This window comes from Embiotoca jacksoni, unplaced genomic scaffold (assembly GCF_022577435.1).
Source record: "Embiotoca jacksoni isolate LCO1_2020_lvr unplaced genomic scaffold, fEmbJac1.0.p SCAF_5, whole genome shotgun sequence".
Classification (NCBI taxonomy): Eukaryota; Metazoa; Chordata; class Actinopteri; family Embiotocidae; genus Embiotoca; species Embiotoca jacksoni.
In genome coordinates, this window is record NW_027185403.1 from 9,358,505 (window position 1) to 9,383,311 (window position 24,807).

The 24,807-nt window shown below is 42.0% G+C and overlaps 1 protein-coding gene across 3 annotated transcripts; it reads left to right on the top strand.

Moving 5' to 3' along the window:
• The first annotated feature begins 2,571 nt into the window (after nucleotides 1-2,571).
• jakmip1 (janus kinase and microtubule interacting protein 1) lies at nucleotides 2,572-24,780 on the top strand. 3 transcript variants are annotated; one of them, XM_069171882.1, is made up of 23 exons: nucleotides 2,572-2,957; nucleotides 9,293-9,601; nucleotides 10,514-10,846; nucleotides 11,324-11,485; nucleotides 13,053-13,265; nucleotides 13,914-14,027; nucleotides 14,288-14,434; nucleotides 14,685-14,855; nucleotides 15,739-15,798; nucleotides 17,204-17,332; nucleotides 17,508-17,636; nucleotides 17,804-17,887; nucleotides 18,879-18,941; nucleotides 19,603-19,701; nucleotides 20,571-20,672; nucleotides 20,763-20,816; nucleotides 20,919-20,984; nucleotides 21,206-21,274; nucleotides 21,529-21,606; nucleotides 22,639-22,848; nucleotides 23,908-23,973; nucleotides 24,166-24,242; nucleotides 24,352-24,780. In XM_069171882.1, exons 2-22 carry the CDS (start codon nucleotides 9,446-9,448, stop codon nucleotides 24,214-24,216), a joined length of 2,556 nt encoding a protein of 851 aa, XP_069027983.1. In that variant the 5' UTR covers nucleotides 2,572-2,957; nucleotides 9,293-9,445; the 3' UTR covers nucleotides 24,217-24,242; nucleotides 24,352-24,780. The 3 variants fall into 3 exon arrangements, with proteins under 3 accessions (XP_069027983.1, XP_069027984.1, XP_069027985.1); XM_069171883.1 differs by lacking the exon at nucleotides 22,639-22,848 and having other exon boundaries at nucleotides 2,574-2,957; nucleotides 24,352-24,779; XM_069171884.1 differs by lacking the exons at nucleotides 23,908-23,973; nucleotides 24,166-24,242; nucleotides 24,352-24,780 and having other exon boundaries at nucleotides 2,574-2,957; nucleotides 22,215-22,715.
• The last annotated feature ends 27 nt before the right edge of the window (nucleotides 24,781-24,807 follow it).

Here is a 24,807-nt window from a genome sequence, read left to right on the forward strand (position 1 = left end):
AATGGAAAAGTTTCCCTTCTCCTGTTTCTGTGAACAGTTGTTGTTTTTTCAGGGGGAGCATAAACAGACTGACAAAATACCCTGCTGTCTAAAACAGCACAAAGGAAAAATACCTCAGGCAAAAACAATTAACAGACACAGTCATTACAGCTCTCTGACACAAATTTGCTTCCTGAGTCAATTCTTCACCAAACCCCTCCACCCCCCAAAAAACAGGACAGATCTAATCCCTTCCCCTCTCCTCTTTGCTCTCTACTGCAACCACAATGTTTTTTCACTTTATCACTCCATCTGTGTCTCTGTTTGCTGACCTCAGCAGTAATATGACTAGAGTGCAGCTTAATACTCCAAACTCGCCCACTTTGCTTGTCTGCTTTATCTCCCTCACTAAAGTCCGGCACATATCAGTAAATAGCTTTAAAAAAACGGGAAAATGCCCAGTGAAGAATCTGAATAAGTGGCCAACCACTGAGAGAGAGAGGATACAACGTACACAATTGAAACTCATCCCTGACCGTGTGGTTTGCTTCTTCCACTTCCTGTGGCCTAACACTGCCTTACAGCAATGGGCTGCATATGTTGCAGCCGCAGCAAGTTGGAAGAATGTGTACAGTGCCACTCGTTAATGGCAGACAGGCAGGCGCAGTGTGGAGAGGCAGAGACAGGCAGCTGTGCGTAAGTAATGCATCCTCCAGAAACTGGGTCACACTCACACCACTTTCATATTGTCAGATTATTTCACCTACTTTGATTTGACGAGTCATATTGTCCCAGATAAAAAAAAAATATATACTGAATTTAGAGGCTCATGGTCATGAAACGTGTCAATGTAGATGAAGATACAGACAGGAGAAAATCTGGAGGGATGCTTTTGAGTTTGATGATGATAGTAAATCTCAATAACCTTAGTTTATACAAAACACACGTTTTAGTGCTAGATGGCAAGAGGCTCTTACAGTAGATATATTGGTGATCCCCATCATCACGTGTACAATTGGTGTAAAAATCACGAACAAAACAAGTACATAATGAATATACAGGAGTGCAAAGATCATATTCAACATTAATGTTTTTTTATTAAAGGAAATATATATGGGAAATACATTATACTCAGACTGAATTATACTCAGACTAAAGGATGAACTGAAGGGGTCAGAGGTCACTTTGACCTCACACAACACATTTGTGGCCATAACGTGAGAATTCATACATTAATTATGACAAAAAGTCACACAAATGTCTTGTAGGATAAAATTGTGAAGTGATAACATTTTATATTCAAAGGTCAAAGGTCAACTTCACTGTGACACGATAATGTTCTGCAAAAACACTTCTCTGGCCATAACTCGGGAACAGGAGGGGAGATTGAGACCATATTTCACATTTGGTGGAAACCAAATAAAACATTTTCCCATATGAGCGAAAACACATCATAAATCCTGGATTTCACAAAGACCCTTCCAAAAGCTTATAATATGTAGACACTTCAGTTTAATTTACATAAACGACAAGAGATGTCAATACTTTTAAAAAAATTCATAAGATAGTGTCTAGGGGTAAAACCTATACAACACATTGCTTATTTACATTTAGCCACTCAGACAAATGCTAATACAACACTGTATTACTCAAACTCCCTATACCATGGCTATACAGAAATGTGTGTTATGATTTGGGGTGGAGGCAGCATACTAGTGCAATGTATTTGAAGAACATTCAAATACTCAGCCAGTCTTTTGGAACATCTGATCATTTGACAGCAGTATTTCCATTAAAAACCTCATAATTTACCCAAATGATAAAAAAAATAAAAAAATAGAACCATCACTGTTTCTTTGTTCGAAAAAGCCTTTAACTTTTTGCCATGGAACATAAGACTTCTACATTTTAGTCAAAGACATCATCTTGTTGAAGGTGTGGAGGAATGACTTCATTATTTTATGCAGTAGAGAGAAACATGTTTTTTTTAATGAAGTGTCCAACATTGGAGAGTGGCAAAAGAACAACTTTTTTTTTTTTTTTTAAATGTGTTGTTCTTCCAAAGGGATTAGCATTAAAAACTAGATAAGGAGACATTAATCCTAACCTGCTAACATAAAACCGGCTTTATTGGCAGGCAATTGCTGTCAAATCAGTTTTGAAAAGAACGTATTTCTCGCTTATATATTCAAAGTATTCCAACTAAAGTAACTGTGGGGTAAAAAAAAACCCCCAAAAAACAAAACTGTGTTTATAAATGAGTGTCTAGATGAAAAGCATCTTGTGTCAAGCAGAAAGTACGGCTGAGATCTTATCGTTGTGATGACAAAGTATTTTACAGGGAGTGTTGGTATAGTGTCCCTCTGTGCCAGCGTCCACCCCGACGACGCACGTCTCTCCCGCACCCGGCTGCGTGTCCACGCATTTACCGCGCGCGGTGTCATTCTTGAACACGCAGTCAGGTGTCGCGCTTCTATCACGCTACCGGTGACGCCCACCCGGCTTTTTTTTTTTTTTTTTTTTTCTCCCACGTTCACGTCCCACACACGGGCATCGAAACAGATTTTTTTATTTATTGTTTCACTCGTGTGGATGAAAATGTACAGGAACTGATGACGTAGCGCGCGTGCACTCAAAAACCCCGAGTGTGTGCTCGTGGGCGTGAAGTAAAAATGTCAACGTGCGGCGCGCGAGAGGAGGAGAATCCCGGAGCTGAGTCTCTTGTCAGCTCGAAGATAAAATTCACGTCAACGGCGGAAAATTGGCTCCGGAGGTCGTTTTAACGACCAGAAAATGTGAGGAGTGAAGTTGTAAACGGTCGCTGTTTGCAGTTAGTCGGCGTATCAAGGCGGAAGAAGTGAGTGCGTCCAGCTCCCCACACCGAAGCCCAGCCTCCCTTCCTGGATATGAAGCAGCGTTAAAGGCGGCGACGTTTCTTCGACATCAGCCCGCTTGTGACCGCCGGACCACCATTTCAGGTAAGTTTGTCCGGTGTGTGTGTGTGTGTGTGTGTGAGGCGACGCAACTTCTGGCGACTAATTTACGGACCCCTCGACACGTATTAAGACATCCGTGTTTCATCTGCTAACAGCGCACTAACGGACGCCGGCCGGGGCTTCATCATTTCGGGCGTTCAGATGCGAGTTTGTTGAGCCGACAGTTGCGGAGCCTCTCGTAGACCCCGCAGAGGGTGTGGGTATTTTATTGTTTTGTTTTTTGGTTTGTGTGACATTTCTGCAGGACGAGGAAGCATGAAGTGCGATGATAACGTTTCCCGACACGAGTGATTGATATTCAACTTACCCGAGTCTCCCCCCCCCCCATCCATCCATCCATCTCTCCCTCCTGTAGGCTAGAAGAGGCCCCTGGTGAAATATGTACCACATTTAGTCTGTGGCCACGCCACAACAGCACAGTGGAAATGCTTCATGTCGTGGCTGTGGTTTGCACCGAAACGCCACCACACGAGGAGACCCGTCCTCTGTGGCTGGAGGATGCTGCAGCAGCAGCCCCACGCCTGTCGCCGTGGGGTGTGGTTGGCAAGCCGGACAAACAGGCTGTCAGCAGCAGCAGCACCTCGTACCCTTTAATCTTCAGTTTGACAGCCCGTCAGAGGGCTGGTCGCACCGCATTAAGCCACCTCAACATCTCCAGCGTCCTCTTTTTTTTCTTCTTTTTTTTTTTTTTTAGCAAACCAAGCCCTCTTTGCCATGCATGTTGGTCCGCCGTTGTTTACCGGCAGGCACTCTGTCATAACGAGCTCTGCTGCTGTTGCTGGCGGTCCCGGTCTGGGGACCCGTAAACCTGCCTCATTAGACAGCCGGCATGTGTTGCACGCTCACTTCCGTTTAATCTGAAACGATGATGCATGCTGTGGTGCTCATGTTTATGTGCTGGTTGTTAACTGTGCCCGGGCGAGGGAGGGATATAACTGTAATGAGTGTAACATTTCTGTTTATGATTTCTTATTTTCAAGTTGACCTCAATCTGCCACAGTCTGCTCCGGTAGGTAGGTATAACATCACGGGTTGCCGACAGACACAGGGACTCCGATATATGTTACTGGATCCCCCTTGTTTTTCCGCACACCCGAAGCCTTTCTCCACTCAGCTCTCCCTAACTTAATTTGAGCAATTTATTCTTCATTCATGATCCTGCCTCTCCCTTCATATGTCTGCCTCTCTCAGCGTAATGCGCTGAATGACAGGCTGCGAACAGAATAATCCCAGCGGACTATTAACCTCGTGTATGTCTCTCACTCCGCATCACCACTTTGCCTTCCTCATCACCCTTACAGTAAGACGTACAAGTCTATCCTGTCTGCACTACCATTTCTGTCTGATGAGGAAGGATGATCTGCTAACAGATGCACCCGGGCATGCAAAGCATGCATACACATAGATGCACATGAACAGGCCGAAAAGGCCCCGACTGCAGCAATGAATGGCTCGACTGACCATGTTGATATATTAGTTGGTATTATAGAACTGAGCCTGAGCAACAAAACCAGAAACACCATGCATGCGTAAGACGCAAAGAGACACTTCTTCTTCATCTGTTTGGGTTGACCAGTCATTGGGGTCAGTAACTTGTAGTCATCCTGCTGGCATAGTAGTTTTTAAGTCATATGCTCCACTGGTGTTGTCGTCGGCTGGGTTACTCAGCCTCTCAAGGGGATCTTGACAGTGTCTTAAGTGTATATGTAGACTGGCGAGAGAGAGTGTGTGTGAGTGTGTGAGTGTGTGAGAGTGTGAGAGTGTGTGTGTGATGTCTGGACTGTGGCCAGACCTGTTCTGACAGTCTACACTCTGCCAGTGTGACCGCAATGGGAAGGTGTGTTTGTAGCATTGTAGGCATTGTAACAAAAGTGCAGCAATAAACAAGAGAGTATACAATATACCGTCCACACACTGGGAAGTGAGGAGTCTTTGTTCGAGCTCTCATTAACTCGTGTATTTATTGGGCCTTAATGTCGCACCGGTCTTGTTAATGTTTGACACTCTGTGAGTGTGTGTGGTCTTGTCTGGCTTTGATGATTTCCCTCTGGCAGCGTGTGATAGCCCCGTGATCGTTGCAAAGGCATCTGTGAACCCAACATGTCTGCTGAAGTCAAAAGTTTGCCTTTTTGAAGTGCAATATTATATACTGCAGTAACACAGATTTAAAGTTACAAAAAGCCATGAAAATTACTCCAGTAGATACAATACTAAATGTTAAGTTTTAATTTAGTTTTATTTATTCATTTGTAGTGTGTTGTTACAGACAACTGTGTATATTGTGATTTTTTTTTTTTTTGTGGAGTTGGCTTCCATCATCAGTATGTTTAAATAATTGCATATCTCTCTGCAAACTTTTTTTTTTTTTTCATATTTCAAGTCAGAATTGGTTTATTTCACGAGTGCCAGTAATTTTTTTCCCAATGCTTGTTTTAAATAGATGACTTCATGAAAATGTGGGGTGTGATAAATCAGGCAATGAGTAGAAAACAAAAGGACAAATCCAGACGATTGACTGAAATGAATAGTTCATTTAATAATCAGAACAGAAATGCCAAAAAAGCATCTTCATGTGACGATTTTCTGCTTTCCCCTGTTTTGTAGTAGATTCAAATATTTAAAATGTCTTCATGTTTTGGACGATTTGTTAAACAAACAATGTTTCTGAAAAATTACGAGAATTTGTCATTATTTTCTGATTTTACAGAACAAATGAGTAGTTGATCAATTTAGACGGTCATCCACAGATGAAACTAAACTAATTATGAGGAGATAACATCGAAAAATACTTTGTTTTCTTTGTTAACTTACATTTAATTGTAGTGACCTTGAGTTCGTGCTGCAAACTCGGAGAAAGACAAATGACAGGAAGGTTTTTATTGCTAAGAGGTAGGTGGACTTATTTATTTTAACGGCATCTTGTTTCAAATGATCAAAACAGCCCCCAGCTGTTAAAGTAAGTTACTTTTACTCTCCTGTTTTAAGAATGTGAAACCACTTTCCACTATGCTTTAAGGTTCACGACGGACGTTTCAGATAAAAATCGTCTTTACAAAGAAATAAACATGGTCACATCCTGCATTTACAGTAAATTGTTCCAACTAAATGGTAAAAGCTGTTGCAACACAGTGAGGAGGGATTTCGTCAGGCGGTTATAAAACTACCCGTCTGTTTGTCACACTTTCAGCCTGGTTTTAAAAGCTCAAGGCCATAACAACAAGTCTACAAAAGCCAGGTACGTACTGTATCGATGCTGACGGGTACAATTTGGAGCTGATTTTTCCCTCAAGCTGCAATTTTCTTAATCGTCGCTTCTTTCTTGCCGTCACAATCAAGTGATTTCGCTCCATCTGAGTGCCCCATTCATTGCAGCTAAACAGGCCTCGAAGGTACATTTCTGTTGATGCATCATTCAAATATCTACAACTTGTTGCACCATGTGACTTGTTAATCGATCTCATGAGTCATGGCGATCTGTTATTCAGTTATGGACGTGGGATTATTGCGGCTATATTCGGGTGTCGGCAGTGACGTTGATCACTAGCCTGTCGGTTCTGTATGTTGAAAGGTTTTGCTTCCACTTAAAAGCTTTCCAGCAGAACATAAGCTGCACTAACTGTTTATACTTGGAGTGGACGAGGTAATCTGAGGTCTATAACCTGGGCTGGCTTTTGTTTGCGTCTGTGAACATTTAAAAGTGCTTATTATCTTCTCAGTGCCCCTGTAAAATGTTCCAGTTTTCTATCATATTCCTGGTTTTCAATACACTATAAACTTTGAGATTTAGTGCCTTGTTGCCAGCTTTGGAACATGTGGCTCCCACGTGGCTTTGTGGGAGCTGTGGGTGGCTGATGTCTTTGTGCCTGTGCACACGTGTTGGTTTCAGGTGAAATATGGGTTCGTAGAATTTGAAATATACACTCAGTTTATCATTTTATCAATCCCATTAATGGCACTGTGGGTTAAATGTCAGAAACGCCTCTCTTTATTAAAATCCTCCAAATGACCATAAACCTCGCTAAAACTGCTTCATCAAAAAGTGAACATTCAAAAAGTTCATTCGGGTAGGATGACTGTGTGACCGTTGTGTTATTTAGCCAGCAAAGACAGACACAAAGTTGTGACAAAAAAAAATAAAAATAAATGATTGGCACACATCAGACCACTGAGGAAGCGCTGGAAGGATGTGCATCCACGCCTCCTTACCCGAGGAAGAAAAACATGTGAAACTATCCGCCAACTTGGGTACACCTGGGAATCCGATAGCGGCACGGACGTGCGTAAACACGTTGTAAACGGTGACAGGGTGGAAAATGTACACACAAATTCCGCCACACGTGCATGAAAGTCAAGTGTGTTGACCTTTTTAAACGAATACATGTTTGTTGCTGGCGTGAATGAAGGAGCGCAGAGAGCTTTTGGTGGCTGTGTGAATACGTGTCAGCCGTGTCTGTCTCTAGTTCAGTTTGTTGGCTTGTGTCAGTGCTCTCTCTCTCTCTCTCTCTCTCTCTCTGTGTGTGAATGGGAGTGAGATCAGTAACATCACCGTGCCAGCGAGTGGGGGGGTGGGGCGGGGTGGAGAGAGGTTCGGAAATGTAAGAGGGGAGGGGGTTGACGGTTGACGGTTGGCGGTTGGCTTCTCCGGTTGAGGTCTGCATGTTTTTTCTGCTTCGCTCCTCTGCTCTTTCCTCTTGTCTGCTCCTCTCTCATAGGCTTATTCCTCCTTTATCTTTCTCTCGTTCCTCTTCCCTCCCATCCCCGGTGGTTTCCCGGCATTTGACTGTGTGCCGTGTGAAAATTCATATGAAAGAGAAGAGCTTCCTTGCCCTCCGGCATCAGTGCATTACTGTCTCTCAGTCACCCCTCAGCTCAAAGATTGGAGCAGATAGCAAAAATTGCGAGTGCACGTCAGTGTGTTTTTTAAATGTACAGCCTCTATGACAATGCAACTGTGTGTGTGTGTGTGTGTGTGTGCGCGCGCGTGTGTCTCTGTGTTTTGTATCCCCCATGAGACTCCTTCTTCCCATCATCCTTCGCAATGAGAGGAATAGAGTTTTTGAGAGCACTGGTTGCCTTGGTAACTATTTCTTCCATCTGTGTATGTTGTGCGGTTGTTTGGTAATGTGTGTGCAGGAAAAAGATGGAGGTGCTTGCGGTCCTAATGCTTCGGCTCCCCCGTCATTGCATTATTTATTTAATAGTCGGCAGGAAGACTGCAAGGTTACTGGGTTACAATTCACTCCTGGAAGAGATTATAGGAGTCCACTTTCATCCCAGTGAATGCGTGTCATTGTAACAACACATGTACAACAGAATATGCAAAGTAATACTTGCCCTGAGCTACACTAATCATGGATTTAAATACTTCTGTATTTGCCTTTGGTTTATGTGGCTTAGTTAGATGGTAACCTTTTCTTTACAGCTTATCCAAAAGCAATAACCGCCACATATTTGGATTATTGAATAATCCATTTCTTAAGGGAAAACACCAAACATTCTTCTGCTGCCGACCACTGTTTGCTATGTTCAGTTTCCATCGAAAGCTGGGAGGTGGAGACGACAGATTACAATTGTATTGCGCGAATGGGTGCAGTAGAGAGATCAAATGACAGTAAGACAGGCTGCTCCTGTCTACATTCAGCTGGTCAAAAGCGTCGAGATAAAATCCATTAGGTATCTATTTTAAACGGTAATTCATTTCATGACGAGAAGGTGCGAAGGCATAAAGTGATGGAAACGGCAGACATCAATGAGGAGGAATGAATATAGCAAAGATTTCTAACTCCAATTCAGGATATTTCTGTGAGACTTTATCGAGAACGCTGTCGTTGTTCAGGGACTCTTCATTGACGTGACAAAGGACTGCAGATGAGTCATTAGTTTATTCTGGACAAGAAAAGATTAGGGGATCTCTGGACAGAGGAATGTTAAGAGTCCTCAAACTGAAAGAGGGTTTTTATCAGTCTACTCAGAGAAAGTAGGGTCCAGTGAGATGCTGGAGGCGAGGGACTGAAACTATGGTGGCCAGACACATTTTCATGCACTGTGGAGCTTCTAAGTACAGCCCAGGGACTGGAATAGGAGGATGATAAATAGCCTACGTGTTAGAGGGGAAAGGGTGGCAGAGGAGAGTGTAAATGTTAGTCCCCAAAATACACCGTTTTCCCCTGGCTGTAGTGAGTCATGTGGCTCGGGCCCAGAGTATTGTGCCAAGTAGTTTTGTGTAACCTAGTTTTTTAACACCGACTCACCCTTTTTTTCATCTTTTCTTTTTCTCCCTGCTCGTCCGTGTGTGTCTCTCTCTCTCTCTCCAATAGAGACGCTCAGTGACCCCTAGCAACAATGTAGACTTCACAACGGCATGATGGTGATGCAGGGCCGTGCGGGAAGGAGGAGCAGCGACTGACCCTCTCCTCCGTTTCGCCACACCTTGCACTCTATGTCCGTCCTGATTGGGCGGCTGGAGGGCTATGTCATCAACCGCACCCCCATCGGCCCAACTCCACAAGAAGGGAAGGAAGCCGGAGAAATCGGAGGCGATGGCTGATTCGGTGCAGGTCACCAACGAGGAACTGAGGAGCAAACTGATGGACGCACAGATCGAGCTGCAGCAGGAGCGTGGGAAGGTGAGGGAGGAAGAAGAGGAGGGCATGTGGACAAAACGGTTTACCGTGATGGTCGAGACATGGCCCCCCCCACGTATCATTACAACAGAAGAAGTAGAGAGTGGCCAATTTTTAAATCATTATTCAGGAGTTCGGTATGCGCGCCGCCACGAAACTGCAACTAATGCTCAAAACAAGCTCACTTATAAAGAATAAGTATCTATAAAAAAAAAAATGCATAAAAATGATCTACATGCATCAAAATACAATTCACTTGTTTTTGATCATTTAAAGCATCATGATAAAACACAGCTGAGCAGTATTTACATAGCTGTTCCCTCTTGGGGATTATATCACACCTCACTAGATGCTCATCCATTTTGTTTTAGACCTTCAGGACCTAAAGCACAAACTTGCAAATGAAGTCACCTCTTTGCAGCACATAGTCTGAATAAATGGATATACACATCGAGGAGTGCTGATGTAAATAATGATGTCCACTTGACAGGAGTATTCTTATCTATATCAGGGCTGTCATAATGCTGACATTTTAGTTGATAATGAATTCTCATCCAAATAATAGCGATGAACAATTTAATTGTCTTTTTCTGTTCATTTGCTAACTTTTTGCTGCAAGTCCAACAAATGGCCTCCTTCAACTTACTGAGCTCTCCTCTCCTTTTTCATCCTTTTTGGTGGCATGAATTCTCCACCGATATGCTTTTCAATCGTAGCAGGAAAATGGCGGGTTCAAAAGACCACCAGTGAAACCTCAAGCAGTAGAAAACAACCTGAAAACACTAACAGAGATATGACATTTCCAGTCCAGCTGTTTTCAAACAAATAAACGCAAACAATTCTAACGCTCAATAATGGCAATCAGGTCGTTATGTAACAACTGCGACATGTCTATCTATAATGTCTTTCTCCCAGGTATGTAAGCTCCGTGAGCGGCTCCAGGAGCAGCGGCAGGCTCGCGAGCTCGAGCAGCACAAACACGCCGTCGCACTTACCGACCTGCGGGCCAAACTCCATGAAGAGAAGCTCCGTGAGATCGCAGGTGCCCGGGAGGCCTTTGCGCGTCAGCATGAAGTCGAGCTGGCCCGGGCCATCAAGATCCGGGATACGGAGGTGCAGCGGCTCCAGGGGCTCGTAAACGCACTGAGAGACGGCGCAGCTGACAAGCTAAAAAATGCTCTTCTCGGAGAGGCTCGGGAAGAGGCCAGGAGAGCTTTTGATGGGGAAAGAATAAAGCTCCAGCAGGAAGTAGGTTTTAGCGTGTGTACGGGTGGCAGAATGAATTATTGTGTTTTCAAGTTTTAGATTGTGGGAAAATGTGCAAGTACTTTAGTAACCATGTAAAATGTTAATTGTAATGGGCTTCTTGTAACTAAATTATGGGAATAGTGTTGAGGTCAGCGTCTTTTCTGAGGGCATTATTTATTGTTAGGATGAAGGCAAATCTTCATGGAAAGTTGACAATGTAAAACCATTATGTGACTTTACATGTGTGCGTGTGTGTCTATGTTCCTTTGTAACTTTTCTTATGAAAAACAGGAAGCAGGGTGGAAAATCCTGTTGCCAAGCTATTGTTTCACTGTGGCCTTCCTAGACAAACAGGGCATCTACCACGGCAACACTAGAATGGGATGGAACAAGTGTTTATAAGGACATGAATATCTGTCTTTTAGCTGTTTTTGTTTTGAGTGTTTTAATATTGTCACGCGTGTGCGGTTATTTTAGATTCAGGAACAGAAAATGGCCAGGAAGCAGGCGGAGGAGACGCTGGCGAATGCTCTTCAAGCAGATAAAGCCAAAGCAGCTGATCTCCGCACGGCCTACCAACAGCACCAGGATGAGGTGCATCGCATCAAACGGGACTGCGAGAAAGACATCCGCCGACTGGTGAGACCACGTGAAGCCGGCAAGACGAACACTGCAGACACTCCATACGTCTTACCTCCTTATTGGATAAAGGCTAACCCATGGAAATAGTCTGAAGATATGTTGATGGCATATTTACTTGTGGCTTCATAATATTTCCTAGAAGTTGAACAACCGAATCGATTTAAACTTTATTTACCCTGACGTGCCAGCTAACATATCAGAATTTAGAGCATCAACATGCCCAGACTGTCTTAATATTTCTCAGTAATTTGAAATATTCATGAATATATAAGCAACAATCATATCCTTAGCTATCACATATTAAGTATTTAACACATAGAAAGTGAGATAATCCGCCTCACCAAGACCACGTGTGTGTGGTTTGATCAGACACCGCTGGCAAAATGAGCAAAACATTTCCAAACTCATCACATTTGAATTCAAATGTTTTAAATCCTGATTGGTGCAAACACACGCAAACATAAATCAGTGGGAATGAAAATATTTGTTTGTTTACGTAGGATTCCATTATCGAGAGGCGGATTGAAAAAAGGGGGGGGTTTCAGGGCCTTAAAGAATTTGATAGAAAACCAAACAAGTCTTGTTATATGCATCACAATGAGGTAACCTTAATCAAAGTACAAAATATGGAGGTGTCACTTATGCAAATACAAATCTTATACAGCCTCATGAACCGTGTATTATTATTCCTGTGGTGGGTTAGCTTGTCATATCTAGCAGCTGTTATTTTACAGTCTGTGTCTGTCCACATTTGAATATCACCAAGAGTCGACCTCTGTTTTCCTGCTGCTGAAGTTCAGTCCCAGTTCAGGGCTTATCTCGTTGATGTAGTATGACGGTTAGAAGCTAATTGCTGCAGTATCCGTCTTGACTCCGTCTTGATATCTTCACCATATAGTGCTTATCCACAAAAATGACAGTCCGTATACCTGCCACAGTTACTCATTAATGCAGCAGGGTGACAATAATAGGCATTATTGTTGGTAAAGGAATTTTCACGGAGACTTAAAGACTGAAGAATGGCTGATTGATGAAGAGAAAGCAGTGCAGGAAATACCACTGTTAAAGAAGAAACTATGGAGGGAAGGAGAAATGGAAAGGAGCTGTGTGAATGCAGAGCAAGAACAAAGCTTCATAAATTGATCAGAGCTGAAGTACAAGAGCTAAAACACCGTTAATCTCCTATCCTGCTGTTGGCCAATCAGAGCAAACAGCTCGTTGGACATTAAGTGTAAACGATGCGGGAATTACAGTTAAAAGTTGTTGCAAACGTTTTTTATGAGCACATTGCGCTTCATGTACACTGAATATTCACACATTGGTGGTTTAATGGGGGAAATTATCAGTCTGAATTGAATTTTTGCTGCATAAAAAAAATAAAAAAAAATAATTTATATGTTTTCTGCAAGTTGATCTCAGAAATATCTGCACCTCATAATATTATTTATTGTGAATATTCTTTAGGACTATTCATCTGGGTTTTGATGGTAAAGCACCTGTCCGATTCCACTGATACCACTTGTTACACCGCCCATACCTCTGCTCTTATCTGTCCTTCTTGTAGATGGATGAGTTGAAGGCAAAGGACCGGGTGGTGAGTGCTCTGGAGAGGGAGCTGGGGCTGCAGGCTGGCTACACCCAGAAGCTTCAACTCCAAAAGGAAGCCCTGGATGAGCAGCTGGGTCACGTACGAGATGCTGAGAGACACAACCACGGCAGCCCCAAAAGAGAGGTGGTCCCTGGGCTTGGTGAAAACTCAGAGCTGCTCAACAACCAGGTATACGCAGACGCACGCAGGACCAAATGTGTATATCTCAATATGTGCATGAATGCATTCATTAAAATTGTAAGGGAAGAAATACACACCTTCAATGTGCTTCAGGCCACAATTACAGACATCAAATAAAAAAGCTCATATTATTTAATGAAAAAAATGCAAAATGTCCGGTATTTTGGGAAGGACTTTTGAAGGAGGGGAAAAAGTCTCCAATATAGAAATGGAACAAAATAAATCATTAACATTGCACATGGCCGTGGAGCTGGCCAGTTTCCTTTATAGTAGGCATCGTATAATAAACGTGGAACAGGTGCATCTCTTTCTTCAACTGATTTTATTGGGAACATTTGAATCACTGAGGAATTGCTATACTTGCTGTACCACAAAATGAATGTCAAAGGGATACCTTAAACTGTTGAGTGCACAATTTCTTAACCAAATGTCAAAGACGAACGCCCGTCATATTTAAAGCGCTTGGTCACCATGTGTGCTGCACGTACACGTTCACGTTTTGAAATGCAAACTCATCCTTCGTCCCGTCACCTCCTCTTTTTCTATACATCTCCATTACCTGCCCACCTGCCTGCATGTTTTTCCCTTTTTCAGTTTTTGTCTTCCTCCCCCTCTCCTGTCCCCTCTGCTCAACAGGAGGTGGAGGAGCGTGACATGAGGAGGTTCCAGCTGAAGATCGCCGAGCTCCACTCGGTCATCAGGAAACTGGAGGACAGAAATGCGCTGCTGGCTGACGAGAGGAATGAACTAGTGAGCATCACCCTTTTTTTTTTTTCATATGTGCAATCATTGTAGGCATAAAAAAACAAAACAAACATATTGTTAAACTAATGTGTTTACATATACACAGATAAAAACACAATAAGGAACGTACTGTATGTGTCCATGAAACGTGTGTTAAAATACTTTATTTTGTAAGTTCCTCAGCCCTCCTCTTGCCTCCCCTGCTCACTAGAAGTCAAGACTTGCGGTTACAGTGTTTCCCCTCCCTGTTTCCTTCCTCTGCTCAGTTGAAACGGGTGCGAGAGGCAGAGAGCCAGATGAAGCCCATGTTTGAGAAGAATAAGCGGCTGTCCAAGAAGAATGATGACCTCCTGCAAACGCTGCAGCGCATGGAGGAGAAACTCAAGAACCTGAGCCGTGACAACGCTGAGATGGTGAGATTTATCACCAGTGTTTTCTCCCTGACTCTCTGTTTCTCACGTCTCTCGTTATTAACTGAGGATAAAATCAAAGTTCAAATATTAGTGCGACATAGGAGATGTTTTGGTTTTATTCGGTAGTGGAAGAGGGATTCCGGGTCTCACTGAGGGTTTCATCACACAGGGAATAGGACCTCTACTGGCTATCTGAGGAAAAGCGTGAAACTTAATTTGACCTCTGTCTCACTCCGTTTCCCTCCATTAGAAGGAAAAAGCTTCCTCCTCTCGGCCGCCCTCGCAGCAGCAATCCATTCAGCCCCAGCTGAAGCGGCCAAGCTCTCTGACCGACCTGAGTCATGCCCACGAGGAACAGGAAGTGGAGTTCCTCAAGCTGCAGGTTGCTGAGCAACGTGGCATCATTGACGAGCTCATGCAGGTCAGGCTTTTATTAAAATCACCAGGTTCACATGCCTGTTATATTTTGTCAAGAAATCAGTCACTTCTATTTGGTTGTAATTTATAACTTGAACATACAATATATAATCTGACAGTAGGATTTTTCCTCTTAGGCCTCGCAGGCCATTGTGAAATTGTTTGTGTATAATATAGGATTTTGTATAAATATGATGACAAACTTTGATTTTTCATGTTTGTTCTTTCACTGGATAAAAATGGGCATTCCTACCTGGTTAAATTATATATGAACAATTTCTCAATTGATTTTTTCTGAAAATTTATGATATAACAATATACAGTGTATCTCTATTACATGGACAACTATTATCCCAGCATGACAGTACTACCCCTCAATTCCCACTTCTCTTTGCCTGTTTGATCCCTCTGGTTCAGGGCAATAAGTTACGTACTTTCAGACAGGTCACTGCTTGTATTTGGTGAAATGTAGTATTGATTTGAAAAAGTTTTTACAGAAGCTGCAGTTTAGCGGCAAATAATGAATTTATTCATGTTTGCCTGTCTTTCCCCTCCCACACTATTTGCTTTGCCTTCCCATGACAGCCCGACTCATCACAAGCTGTTAATTCCCATTACTTAGAGCTTTATTCCTATGATTATATTGTTCTCTGCCAATTACCAGTTCTTCTCAAATATCAGTACCCTGTGGCTTTCATTCGACCTACATTTTTGTAGAAACAGACTAATTTGGACTCTGCTGCAGTGAAATATCATGTTCTGATGGCAGTTCATGTTGTGATTGATCTGTGCATGTTATGCCCTCAGTGACATGTCATATCAGATGTGAGGCTGGTTTTGCTGGGGACAAAATTTGCGATGTTTATCTGCTGTGTATTTGTGTCCAGGAACGTGACCGATTGGTGATAAGCAAAAAGACCAGGAGGAAACCTCTCAAGCTGTCAAAAGTAAGTGGCCATGGCATCTGTTAATCCAGTGGTGTGTAAATAAGCAACTGTCCTATCTGTGGTTGATCCAGGAGTACTGTTGTGTGTGTGTGTGTGTGTGTGTGTGTGTGTGTGTGTGTGTGTGTGTGTGTGTGTGTGTGTGTGTGTGTGTGTGTGTGTTGTTTGTGTTTAATTAGGCTCAGGGGACAATAATGATAGCATCCCTCACAGTTGGAGCATCACGTTGAGCACACACGCAACTCCTGCATAAACCGTTCCCACAGCTTGTTGAAGATGATTTGTTTTTCCGCTGTTGTTTTTATTTTCTGTGTGGATTTAGTGTTAATTAATGCATGCGTCTCAAAAACGGCAAACTCTATGCAACGGTTCATGTCTTTGTTTCTGTCCTTCCTTGTGTATGAATATAGAAGACAAAGGGATGGTACTATCTAACTGGGTGAGGTGACAGCGTGCCGTGATACTCGTGTGTGCGTTTGAGCATCCATGTTTGGGCTATTACATCAGGGAACATATTACAGTCTCTGATGTTGCTAGGAGGAGGAGTTGCATGACATATATTCTCTCACTCCTCTCCTGCAGGAACCAGTTTGTTGTCTTGACTAGTTCGACACAGAGCTGGAAACAGCGGTTTAGCTTTTTTGGCCTGAAACTGAAAATGTTGTTCTTTTGGGGAATTTAAAACAGAAGCAGAGTCTTCGAGCTGGGAGACAAATCCCAGAAGCTTTTTTTTCCTTCTAAGGAGTAGTTTAATTGGAACCAGTAACTTTTTTTTGTCAGCTTTTCTATTTTGTGTGGGAGTGTGTTAGAAAGCAATTGTGCTTTTTGGACGTTACCGAAGGCCTGCAGTCACTGCGTGGACTGGCTGGTATAGTCTAAGATATAATAGACAGATTCTGGGGAGTGTTTTTTTGGTCTGGCAGCAACATGACAGAGTACATCCTCCTTATCCTCTACTTCTCTTCCTTCATTTGTCTGTGCGCCCTGGTCTGTCTGTATTTCTCTGGTTGCCAGGAGATGACTTATAAACATGATGGTAAGGACGCTGTTGGGTTTAGAAACGTTATTAGCAAGAATGAAGTAAACAAACATAAAGCGATTGGATCTAATTTGCTTGAAAAGAGATGGAAATGACAGAAGGACGGTACTTGGGTTTGACAAGTTTTACCGTACAAAAGGAATTAATTTGGGGTATTCTTTTTTTTTTTAGAAGATAACCAGAGCTGTTGGTTTAGGTGTGGTTATATTAAGTAAAAAAAAATGTCTAATCTGAAATTAGGTCAAATATAATTTTTGATAAGTGTTGATTTTTTTTTTCCAACTGGCTTCCTAAAGAATAGGAAACATTGTATACTGTATGTTAAGATTTAAAAGGGCTGATTTAACTTGTGCACCCTCCTCTCTGCAGAAGCATGTTGTGGAGACATATTTTGGATTTGATGAGGAGTCGATAGACTCTGAGACCTCCTCTCTGACCTCCTATAACACTGACCTCACTGACCGCACGCCTGCCACTCCAGAGGAGGATTTGGAAGAGGTACAAAAATTCTTTGTCTACATTGAAAGAAACAATTAGAATACCTAAAAGATGTGCTGAAAGAATGTTGAGATAACTGACTGGAAAGAAACAAGGTAAAAAGTTAAAAAATAATTCACAGATTTATTATGATGGGATTATGAATCAAGGTTAAGGTTTGTGTTTGACGTCACAGAGTTTTTCCCGTGAGGAGTCAGAGCTTCGTTTCCGTCAGCTCACCAGAGAGTATCAGGCTCTTCAGCGGGCCTACGCCCTTCTGCAAGAGCAGACCGGAGGATCTCTGGATGCTGAGAGGGAAGCCAGGGTTTGTATCAGCTTCCTTTCCCAAAAACACTCCCTACTTTGATATAAGAAATAAATAAAACTTCTAAATCCCCAAAATATTTAGAATTGACTTTTTTTTGGATAATTTTCTCAGTAGGTTTCTTTATTTGCACCCAAGTTCCTGATGGCTGACCTTCCCTCCCACAGACACGTGAGCAGCTGCAGGTGGAGCTCAGCAGCAGCCAGGCCAAGATTGTCGACCTGGAGAAGGCCTTGGCCGAGAGGGGGCAGGTAATAAAGACAAGGGACGGGGACAGGAGCTCACTGGTCCTGCTCTCACTGGCCCTCCTGCATGTCTGTCTGGCTGCTCTGCTCCTGGGCTGGCGCTATGCTGACCAGGTCTGCCGCATAATCCTGTGATTTCAATTCCTGCATGTCTGGGGTCACATCTGGGTGCCTGCATGCTCTGCTTCCCCCTTTGTTCCTACTTTTTTTTGGTGGTGTTTCTCATTGGGTCTTTCTGTGCTACTGATCACTCAGGGGAGGGGAGGCTTAAACCACTTTGATTCCTGTTAACTGTGACTCGATTAATATACACCAGCTTAATGTTGTAGTATCTTAGTATATTTCCAAATAATGAAATACACAATTTGTATTGATTTTGTCTTGTTTACTTTTCAGAAAAGTCATATAGGTCTGAGCAGTTGGCCATACCTAATGCAGTTGTTGAAGAAAAGCTGTGGCTTATTTGTCAAAACCAAGTAAATTAAAACTAATTGAGCACCTCAATTATTACCTGTACTAAATATCATGAGGGACACTACAAATATAATGCTGAGTTCATATCACTACTCCCAGTTTGATTTGTTGTGACATGTTTCTTTGTGTTACTGCATGTTTCCTATTCCACTGTGGCTTGATCCAGCTCTGTGATTCAGATTTGCTGCTCTGCTGTTTTTCAACTTGGGTTGCCTTCTGTTCCTCGTGTTACTGTGAACTCTGTGATTGCAGCTTTCTTTTTGCCTCTGTTATCTCAGGAGTGGGCTTTATTTCTCTGAATCAATAAACTTGTGCTACTGCCACTCTGTCCCTGTCTTTTTGTGTCTGTGTTACATTTTGCATGCATCATTTGGAATTGGTCACTGAGCAGTAGGTTTTGGGTTGACTGGTTGAGTTGCTGACAGCTTTGTTCATTACATCCTGTCATGGCGAATCCTTTCCTTCCTCTCATGTTACTGCCAGTATCTTTCCTTGCTGATGTTGTGTTTGGTTGTTATGGCAGGATTCAAAGTGGGTGGAGGAGAAGCAGTACTTGCTCAGGACCAACCAGGAACTGCACGAGAAGGTAAATTATATTAGCCTATGCTCCCTTTCATCAAGACCTCAGAGCAACCATTGACCACTTAGTGCCAACTGATGTCGAATTCAGTTGAGTTTCAGTAAATATAGTTAAAATATTTCTTGACTTTGAGAAATATATACCTGTTTTGTTTTTTTGTTTTTTTTCAAATTTCTATTTAATTTAACAAAATTTTGTTGAAGCATAAGCAGCCTTAAAACCAGCCTAGATAAATGAAAGGCTAAAATTGAAAATTAGACACATGAAATGAGAAACTATAAATGTTCAATACAAGCTGGAGGAGCAGTTCAATACTCTGTATTATGGACAATTTTACTTGTTACCAAAACAGTTTCAAAGTTCATACCAAGCCCTAAAGTCAAATCTTCAGTGTTTTATGACACTTCTTGGATACAAGGTTAATAGTGCACATGCACTATTAATAATGTCTCAATCTGTCTGATAGAAGTGAAGCAAGAAAAGAGCAGAATCAGGGTTTACATGGAGATCTTGAATTTTGGATTGTACTTGCTTTAAATACCCCAAAAATACTATGACAACTCCAGGAGATCCGTTGATCCCAGTATTTGCATATAAAACAACATAATGCTCCATATCCTATTCAATTTGTGTAAAAAAAAAAAAAAAAATGTGCTTGTGTCTGTAGATGTGTGCATTGCAGCAAGCAGAGTCGCGGCTGCAGGCTGAGGTTCAGGACGCTCGGGACCAGAATGAGCTGCTGGAGTTCAGGGTGCTGGAACTGGAAGTAAGAGACTGTACTAGCATCAAACTGTCACCAGGAGGCGACAACAACAATCTCAGCTCCAGATGCAGGACCTACATACAGTGACTCTCCAGACAGACAGACAGACAGACCCTCATTCACACCTCTCAGTTCTCCACTGTACGCATCTGTGTTTTATTGTTTTGCATGGCAGCTGTGTGCATACCCCTTCACCAAACTGGAATATATTTTGTTTTCAATGATTCAATGTTGTCTTAAGATGAATATAATTTTTAGTAAAATAAAAATATATTTAAGTTCACCATCCATTCCCATGTTTGTTCATTTTGTCTCTCATTTTTCCATGTATGTCCCACATTTTGTTTACATTTTCCTTACAATAAAAGTTAATGGAAATGAAGGACAAATGCGATAAAATAATATCATTTAGTTATGGTGAAACGGTTTTATTTTTAATTTTCAATTTAACAAGATAAATACCATATAAAATGTAAGATGGTTTGTAACTTGGCATTTGGCAGTCGGAGTGATAATAATGGCATCACCAGTGAACTCTCCATCTGTTTATGTCGTGGTTCTATCTCAGTCTTAGCCAAAAGACAGATCACTTTAACTCTGAGTTTCAGCATGTGCTCCCGATGGTTTCGTTTGTTTGGCCTTTTTAAATCTATGGGTTTTCACCTCCCTCATTTTAGCAGAGACCCCGACCATGTTTTCAGTGTCATGTAAGTACATCCTGCATTCCCTTCCATTTCACTCTGCTCACCACCACCAATGGGAATATTAATTATTGTATTACTGTAGGACTTACAAAACTGTTGTTAGTTTGGCTGATGACATGATGTGTTGATGTGTGTAATGAGCATTAACATGGTGTGTACTTCCTGTAGGAGAGGGAACGCAGATCCCCTGCTCTCAATTTGCACATGTCTGCATTCCCTGAGAACAGTAGCAGTGCCCTGCAGACCTACTGCCACCAGGAGGGAGTCAAGGTAAAACATGCTCACAAAAAACCCAGTCTATTTCATTTAAAGCTCTCTAAACATTGTCAGTTTGATCTCATGGTTTTGATATCTGTGCAGGATGTCATCATTCCTGAGCTGATGAAGAAGCTGGATATTCTGGGGGATAACGGGGTGAGTTCAAACACACTGTTGGATTAACAACTCAAATAGCTCGCTTTTAAAAAAAAAAATCCATTCAGTCTGGTATCTACCTGCTCATTGTATTTTATGCAGAATCTCAGAAATGAGGAGCAGGTAGCCGTGATCCAGGCCGGGACTGTGATCTCACTCTGTGAAAAGGTGAGCGGAAAGCCCCTCTGGCACGTTGGGTTTTTACTGACACACAGTGGACACACAGTGCTACTGTTTATCATTTTATTCCCAATACAGCCATTTGCATTTAAGTCCTTTTTGTTGAATGTAAATTTACATTTGTTAGATTTAAAGTGTAAATAAAAACATCTGAGAACAAGTTAATCCCTCACTCTTTTGTTTCTTCCTCATCCTCCCTGCCGCTGCAGTGGTTAAAGCAGATAGACAGCACAGAGGCTGCCCTCACACAGAAGATGATTGACCTGGAAAATGACAAGGTGAAAAAATCAATACAAAAGCACCTGTTTAAATCCTATTCAACTGGTATTCTGAACTGATATTTTATAACACCAGTAAAATACTTAAAATTCTACACTGTTACATACAGTACACAAAGAAACATCATCCATTAATATTCTTGTTTTTCTGCTGGTGTGATGTCAAAGAGCTCATCCATCCTGATTTTGGATTCTACATTTAAACAATACGACATTTTACCATATCCTGTACATAGTGTCACTTCTTGTTGCAGGAGCTGTTCAGTAAGCAGAAGGGATTCCTTGAGGAGGAGTTGGACTACAGGAAACAGGCCTTGGACCAGGCCTACATGGTACGAAGCCTGGAGCAGTATTACACAGCGTATACCTGTACCTTTTATATTAAAGATCACCAAACTGAAATGTATGTACAGTATAACGTACATATTGACCAGGACTCTGTAAAAGACATAATGGCTCCTGATTCAGGAATGCAGGGGTGCAGCATTGTCATTTCAGCATGACACACAAACATTTGGGATCCCTTTAAACACCATGAATGCAACATGATCCATGAAGGTAAAATTTGTCACATTGTGTTGGGATACTGCATCTTTTACCACTGAAGTCAAAATTATGATAACAATATAACCACTGAATTTGCTGAGGTATTTGCCTACATTTATCTTCTAAGAAGGCCAATCACCAATTTACTCTCTCAAATTGTAAATATATGCAGATATGATGTATTTATAAATACCCTTTTTTACGTGGTTCATGCAACAGTCAAAAAACATTGTAAACAAAATGGGTTTCACAAAATTGAATGTTAGATTTTTTTTGTGTGAATTATCTCAATCACTGTACCCTCCCACTGGATTAAATTGCCTGAACCCAGAAAACAGAAGTTAACACGTCGGTCACTCTCACTCATGTAATTCTAACCATTTTATTTGGTCAGTTTTGGTGTTGGTTTGTGTTTATGTTCCCACTTGATATTGTGTTGGCCAATCTTTGAGCTTTACATGGTATTTGCTGTGTCACTGTGAAACTGTGAATTTACCTGGGGGACAAGAGATCAAATGAATTTACCATGTAAAGGTCAAGCTGAAATAGCCCCCAATATAAAGTGGAACAGTATTTCCCATATCTGCCATGGTCACAGTGGTGTGTGTGTGTGTGTATGTGTTTGCGTGTGTGTGTGTTTGTTTGTGTGCATATGTGTATTTGTGTGTGCCTTCATGTGCATGCTTGTGTTTCTGCATGCGCATGTGCACGTCTATGTGTGTGTGTGTGTGTGTGTGTGTGTGTGTGTGTGTGTGTGTGTGTGTGTGTGTGTGTGTGTGTTTGTATATCTGTATGTGTGTATGTGGCTGGCTGTGCAGAGGATCGAGGAGCTGGAGGCCACGCTGTATAGCGCTCTGCAGCAGGAGCAGCCGGCATGCCAGGCGGTGGCCGAGTCGCTGACAGACAGGCAGAGGGAGGAGCTGAGGCTAGCTGTGGACAAGCTGCGGCGTCAGATTCTCCGGCAGAGCCGGCAGTATGACAGTCAGATCTTACAGGAGCGCATGGAGCTCCTACAGCAAGCCCAGCAGGTAAGGCTCAAAACAAACCCAGTCAGGTTGTTGAGTCCTGCCCGCCCTCATTCTGACCCCTGGTACCTGTCTGAAAGTTCTGACCCCACCACACTTCTGGTACTTTGAAAAAGATGCAGTATCCCTGTGCGTGCTACCTGTAACCCTATAAGTGCAAATGTGAGTGGAAGAGTGGAAAGATGAGACGGAATGACTTTGGCTTTGTGTATGTTTGTGTGTGTGCTTCATTGTGATCTGAATACCCCCACTCCTTTACTATCCCTCCACTCAGCAGCCTCTCAGTAGCTTTACACCCATGGCTTGTACACTGTGTTATTCATTGACTACATCAACAACCACGGCACCTTAAACTTCACTTGGATCAGTTGTACTCTAACGTACTAACGCAATGACCTCTAACCACAGAGCACTTAAAGCCAATAATCAACTACTCATGAAATATACTAATTAATTAGATAAGTTTAAACAAACTAAGTCACATATTTATTGTTAGGCCTCATTTGTTTTTATCTCAGAATAAAGAAAAATATTTCCTCTCTCTTCCTTTTATTTACACACATCCCCAGTCTCATGCAATTAAGCTGTGTTGAGTTGAAGTGATTGTTATCAATCAGAATAATTTCAAAGAGATAATGTCTAGGTTTGTTTTAATTTCAAAATGTTGTGCCTGGTCTTCAGTGTAGCAAGGTCACAGATGTTTTCACAGATTGGAGAGCCCTTTAAGATGACGTGTTAGAAACAAAGAACAGAGTCAATGAATAGACTGTTCAGCTTTAAAGTCTCAAAGACGGAGTCGCTTCCACCCTTCACAGTTCAAATCTGCTCTCCGGTTGTCATGGTAGCTCATTCTTGTCCACCACTGCTACCATGGAGACATAGGACATGATGGGAAGGCAGGAGATTATTTGGAGTAGATTCAGAAATAGTTTGACCCAGGTTACTATTAACTGTTAAACACCTGTTTGTTTTTGCACCGAAAGAAATGACTGTAAGAAATGGTTTAACTTTTGTGTTTTAATATGTTTTAACCAGCTAACTGCTTCTGTCTTTGCGTTGCAGAGAATTAGAGAGCTGGAGGACAGGATTGACATGCAAAAGAGACATGTAAAGGAAATAGAGGAAAAGGTACACGCTCAAATTTCATTTGTCTCCCTCTAAGAAAGCTTTCTGTCATGGCTGTTAGAGCACGTGTGCTGAGGATGTGAGGGAGTTTATATCTACTGTACTGCTGCTGTGTGTTATTTTACTAACTTTTTGACACCCCTTTTCTTCTCTCTCTTTTTCCACCTGTTGATTAAACCCTTTGTGTTCTTTTAGTTTTTGTTCCTCTTTTTGTTTTTCTCTTTAGCATTTATTCTTTGGCCTTAATGAAAATGACCGTGGACCCACATCAGGTAGAGCCTGTATTAAGTGTATTATAACTATCTAGCACAGTAATAGTGCTGATAGTAACAACAATAATGAGGACTAAAGAATTTGAAAATGTTTTCCTTTTTTTTTTAGGTGTTAAGGTGCTGTGGAGGCAAACGGCAATGAAACAAAACCTGTTTTTTATGCATTTGTAGACAGTTAATGAAAACCTTATTGCCTTTTTGATAAATGCGCACTTTTGCAGAGGACTCTTTCCTGGAATGCAAACATATTTGAAAATTTAACAGATAAGCAGATATACACGAGATTAAAGCAAGATTTATTTGTAACAATAGATAACATGAACTATAGTATTTCTTGGACCTGGAACATAAAACCCTGACTCCTCTGTGAGAAACAAACACATGGATTTACCGAAAGAAAACTCTGAATCGCTCTGAGGATTTTACTAAAGGGAGAAAAGCCAAAGCCTCAGCTGAAGAAATGCCCAGTAGGACAATGGAAAAGGAAAGATTGGAGGGAGGCGAAGAAGAGTGAAAGTACAAGGCTGAGTGGGGGGAGTGTGTGTGTGTGTATGTGTGTGGGGGG

Excerpts from the sequence above, each read along its gene's own strand:
- jakmip1 (XM_069171882.1), top strand. The coding sequence starts at position 9,446 with ATGTCATCAACCGCACCCCCATCGGCCCAACTCCACAAGAAGGGAAGG. Across the intron at positions 9,602-10,513 it reads TGCAGCAGGAGCGTGGGAAG|GTATGTAAGCTCCGTGAGCG; the intron begins GTGAGGGAGGAA and ends TCTTTCTCCCAG. Across the intron at positions 19,702-20,570 it reads TCAGGGTGCTGGAACTGGAA|GAGAGGGAACGCAGATCCCC; the intron begins GTAAGAGACTGT and ends TACTTCCTGTAG.